The sequence below is a fragment of the Atta colombica genome, unplaced genomic scaffold, assembly GCF_001594045.1.
Source record: "Atta colombica isolate Treedump-2 unplaced genomic scaffold, Acol1.0 scaffold51, whole genome shotgun sequence".
NCBI classification, from domain to species: Eukaryota; Metazoa; Arthropoda; class Insecta; order Hymenoptera; family Formicidae; genus Atta; species Atta colombica.
In genome coordinates, this window is record NW_017259541.1 from 730,454 (window position 1) to 735,487 (window position 5,034).

The 5,034-nt window shown below is 27.7% G+C and overlaps 1 protein-coding gene across 1 annotated transcript in view; it reads right to left on the reverse strand.

Annotated features, from left to right (window-relative positions):
- Positions 1-975: 975 nt before the first annotated feature.
- The window catches only part of LOC108691728 (neuroligin-3-like), a 196,989-nt gene continuing 192,930 nt past the window's right edge, over positions 976-5,034 (reverse strand). Inside the window, exon 11 of the mRNA XM_018199598.1 lies at positions 976-1,327. Coding sequence (XP_018055087.1) covers positions 1,178-1,327 — 150 coding nt within the window. The 3' untranslated portion in view covers positions 976-1,177. The remainder of the gene's footprint in view (positions 1,328-5,034) is intronic.

The following is a 5,034-nucleotide window of genomic DNA, read 5'->3' on the forward strand; positions in this document are numbered from 1 at the left end:
TATTTCTTTTTTACATCTTCATCACCGTCGATTCATATTGAGCCGTCCACCACTTTTCTCGTTTCTTTTAACGACTAGAGATTTTTCATTATCGACTAATTAGCGAAATGCGTCGTTTTGATTCTTTCGCACAAAATTTGATTGAAATTTCGATTGATCCAGAATGATCACTTGATTTGCTATTATTTTTTTTCTTATGTATTTTCATAAATATTGATTGATTGATTGAAAGTCTACCGAATATCGAAGTTAGCTTTTAAGCAAGGCGCTGTTTATTTGTACTGCTTCTTCCGTTTATTGAGGCTAAATTCATGAGTATTAAGATTGTGAAAGTATTCAAGCAAAACATAAGTCATCATGACAAAAATGATATCAAAATGACTCCGAAATGATTATTAATCTTTAAATAGATAGGTAATTTACGCAGTTGGTAAATGAAGTGCTCAAAATATCTAAAATTCTTTAAGTTTTATAATTTAAGTTACATTTAATATTAATATATTATGTTTTAATTAGATTTACATTAATTATACTCTTATGAGATAAAGAAATGTAAAAATAATTAACTTTAAGATTTCTGGGCTTCTGGACACAATACTTTTATTTTCCTTTTCCAGAAAGATATTCAAAGAAGATTTTACGCGATGTTATGACCACCCCACTTCTATCCAAAAGCTCGCTTGTCAACCATTAACGATTTATTTCAACGTCATTTTGATATGAACTTGTTGTTTTACTTGGGATCTTTCTTCAAAAACCTTTTACATACCTTTTAAATTGTAAACTATCAAGCTTTATATTTTTAAAATTAAATAGTACATGAGAATTTTGTAAAATTGCAGAATGGATTTGAAATGTATCTTTAATTTATATTTTCTTAGCTCAGGATGCAATTTCCACTTTTTTAAATTCATAATAGCGTATTTCGATGAACTTTCTTTTTTATATTCGGTAAACTTGGCAATCTCGGCTCGATCATCCCTCAGCTGTGGAACCTCTCTCTCCAGCACCCCCCTCCGTTCATCCGGAGCTCACGTTCCCTGGGACATCCTGCGTCGACCTGTCAAAATCAGTAGCTATTTCAAACTTCTTCAACAGGTCCGCGGCGAACTGCCTAGAGCAAGGTTGACGCCGTGAGGACATCTGGGACAACTGGCTTCGGAGGGGGGTCCAAGCATCACACTCGCATTTCGCTCATTGTTGCTTGCGATACGCGACTAGATACTGTCGCGCTTTGCAGAAGAGGCTGGTTCTCTGGCGGACTCTTTGCTCTGGGAGGTGGAGGTGCTCGTGGAACCGTCAAATGGATGGATCCGTTTGGAGGACCCTGAAAAATAGAAAAATAGTTATTTCTTAGAACTATTTTATAAAAAATACATATACATATAATTATATATGGAGGAAAGATCCTTATTATGAGATACCGAGTTCATTTTGGATAAATGCTATAAATCTATAGGCACAATTTAAAAAAATAGTAGGTCATTTTGAAGGGAATTAATAATTAGTATTAAGATAATGTTATATAAAATTTAATTCCATTTTTTTTGAAAATTAAAGAAATGTAAAAAGTGAACAAATCGCAAAGTAAAAAAATTGTACTCCTAATATGAGAAATCGATAGTAAAAGTATCGATCGCAAAGTATATCAGTATTGCAATTAAAGAAACTTTATTTAATGTTTCTAAAATACAACAAACACAGCCAGTGTGAAAAATAAGCATGCGATAGATTATAACCAGAATTCTTTTCAGATAGTTAAAACCAAACATCACAGATATAGGCACTCGATGTTCATTCCGGTTTGTCTTTTTTATTATTGTACAATAATATTTATACTTTAGCAACGATTTTCACTGTACATAAGAGCATGGATTATTTCATAGGAATACCTGGATATCTTATATTATGATTTCCACGTCTTATGGCTTTACGATCATCACAAATCTAACTTCTGTAAATTAAACAATACAACATATCTCGTATTTTTCTATTAGTACGATCTTATTCTATCACTACACGAAGAATTTATTGTCAAATATTTATTTATTAAATAATAAACAAGATTTAAATGCTCATCTCAATGAAACTTGGAGCATCAAAATTCATCCAAAATCTTATTTTACAATAACTAGACATATGATTTAATAATGAATTTTCTACTAAATAGTTTTCAATCCAAGAGCAATAAATTCATGATGGAACCAATAGATAGTGTTTATTAGCTTAATATAAACGCCGCTATCTCATATTAGGCGTCTATTTCATAATAAGGAACTTTCTTCTCTCTCTCTCTCTCTCTCTCTCTCTCTCTCTCTCTCTCTCTCTCTCTATATATATATATATATATATATATATATATACAGAATGTTTGGAAAATAATGATAAATCTTTCGTATAGGGGTAGAATGGACTAAACTGAGAAGAAAAATCCTCTATCATTTTGCAATGTTCGCAATAGTTAACAAGATATTAATTCCTAAACATTGTCGAAAATTGGTCTTCAATAATTTTTTACTCAAATACTATCAATCTTACAGAAAAACTGCGAAGAGAAAACTGAAGAGAAAAATTGTTTATTTTCTTTTCATAGAATTCTACGAATTTTTTTAGAATTTTTATCAACTTTTTAGTACAGCATTTTCTCATTTTTAACAACTTGAAGAAATACGGTAATAAGGTCAAGCTGCGCCAACATTACTTTGATTTTAAATGAAACTTAAAACTTTCTCTATCTCGTTTTGAAACCGAAAAGAGAGCTTTAAGCTTAGCTAAAATTAAGATAACGTTGGTGCAATCAGGCCTAAAAAATTCTGAAAAAATTCTAAAAAAAATTCTTAGATCGCTATGTGAAGAAAATAAACAATTTTTGTTCTCTTGTTTTTCTGTAAAGTTGATAGTATTTGAATAAAAAATTATTGAAAACCAATTTTCGACAATTTTTAACAATTAATATCTTGTTAAGGAGGTACGATCGAAAAATCCAAATGTTTCGATCTATCTAAAAATTACACAGAATATTATTTAAAACGAAACTAATACTATGTTAAAATTTTAACCGTGTAATTTTTAAGAAAGAAAGAACTAAAGTTAGAGTTTTATGGTTTTATGGTGTCTTACAACAAATTAAATGACCGATATATTACTTACTTTTAAAATGTTTGAATCTACATAAAAAACATAGAACAAATCTTTTTTTACTTCCTTGTAAGAATTTTAATTCTTACAAGAAAGTAAAAAAAGATTTAATTCACCGTATAATTTATTTGTATATAAGCAAAAAGCCGATGAAAGCATATTTGACCCTCTAAAGAAATATACGTGGAAAACTTGGCAACGTTGTTGACATCCAACATTAGGTTAGATAACAGCTAGTTTCATCGATACTACGATACATGTGTGATTGAATATATGTTTTTTGCTTACAACTTATTGTTAAGTTTTTAACTTAAGAAAGCTATAGCAAAAAATGCAATAAAATATATTTGAAAATATATATTGAAATATATGAAAAAAACGATACTACATATATAAATGTACATGTATTAATATACAAATAACGTCATCCACTAAATTTATTCAATATATAACTAGGAACACGTAATCCTCTTTGTAAATTAATAAATTGATTTATAAAAAAATATTTATTTTTTTTAAATTCAGTATAGTATTTATTTTATTTAATACAACTCTAATCTTATATTAAATATTATAAAAATTTTTATTTAACATTATAATAAAAAAATACGCAGATGTTTTGTTTAAAGATATTGATACAATAATATAAATATTAATAATATTAATTTAATATACTTATAACGTTTAAAATATTAAAACGTAACTTTATCATATAACTCTTATCACATAATTCGTATCACATAATTTGATATTAAAATCAAAACATTCTTTTAAATTAATAAAATAATTATTAATTAGTTATGAATTAGTTGTGAATTTATTATGAATTTGCCTTTATAACGAAGCATCTTCGTATAAAATAACTGTAAAACACGTATATGAAAATAATATTTTAATCTCAATTAATTGTCAATTATTAGTGCGCAAGAAGTTTCGAGTAGAAATGCCAATCTCATTTTCAGAATGCCAAGATAATCATTGAACATTAAATTACCTGCATTTTCTAATAATAGAATATTAATATTATGATTTATAATTCAAAATTAGCAATCAATGTTATCTTTTAATTTTAATAAATCATAAATTAGCCTTTCTTATTATTAAAAAATTTTCATATATTGGGTCGATTACTAATGAAGAACAATAGCGTACCCTCTTCATCACTTACCCTGCAAGTGATCGATCGTACATCCTTAACTTTACTATTGCAAAAATTTCAAAATGGCAGAGGACTTTTTTCTCAGTTTAGTCCATTCTGTCCCTATACGAAAGATTTATCATTATTTTCCAAATACTCTGTATATACCCTATATATAAAGTTACAGTATAAACATATTTTTTAAGTGTTAAGAAGATTAAAATTTTAATTTTATATCACACAATTCCGAATTATTTATAATAATTATTAGTTATTTATTTTCAGTTAAACGTGTAAAAAATTTCTTTACACTTTTAAAGTGCAACTCATAATGTTATTAAAGAAGTTTCTAAAGATATAATATATGCAGGACAGCAGCGGCATCTCGTATTTTATGATCACAATTTCGATTATACGTTATTATACCTTACTCTCTCAGAGACTAAGACTTAAGTTCGAAAAGTTTGACAGACTTCGCAATGTATTTTATTAGAGAAAATATTATGTACATGTATATTCTTAGAAGATAGTATTAATCTTGTGTTATGAACGTAATGTTTTATATTTTTTTTAAGTATTTTCTTTATGTAAATACTTTATTATTAAAAAAATTTGAATAAAATAATAATAAATTGAATTAGTTGCACTGTTTACTATTGTGCGTTTAAAAGAATTTTACACACGCACACACACACACACACACACACACACACACACACACACACACACACACACACACACACACACACACACACACA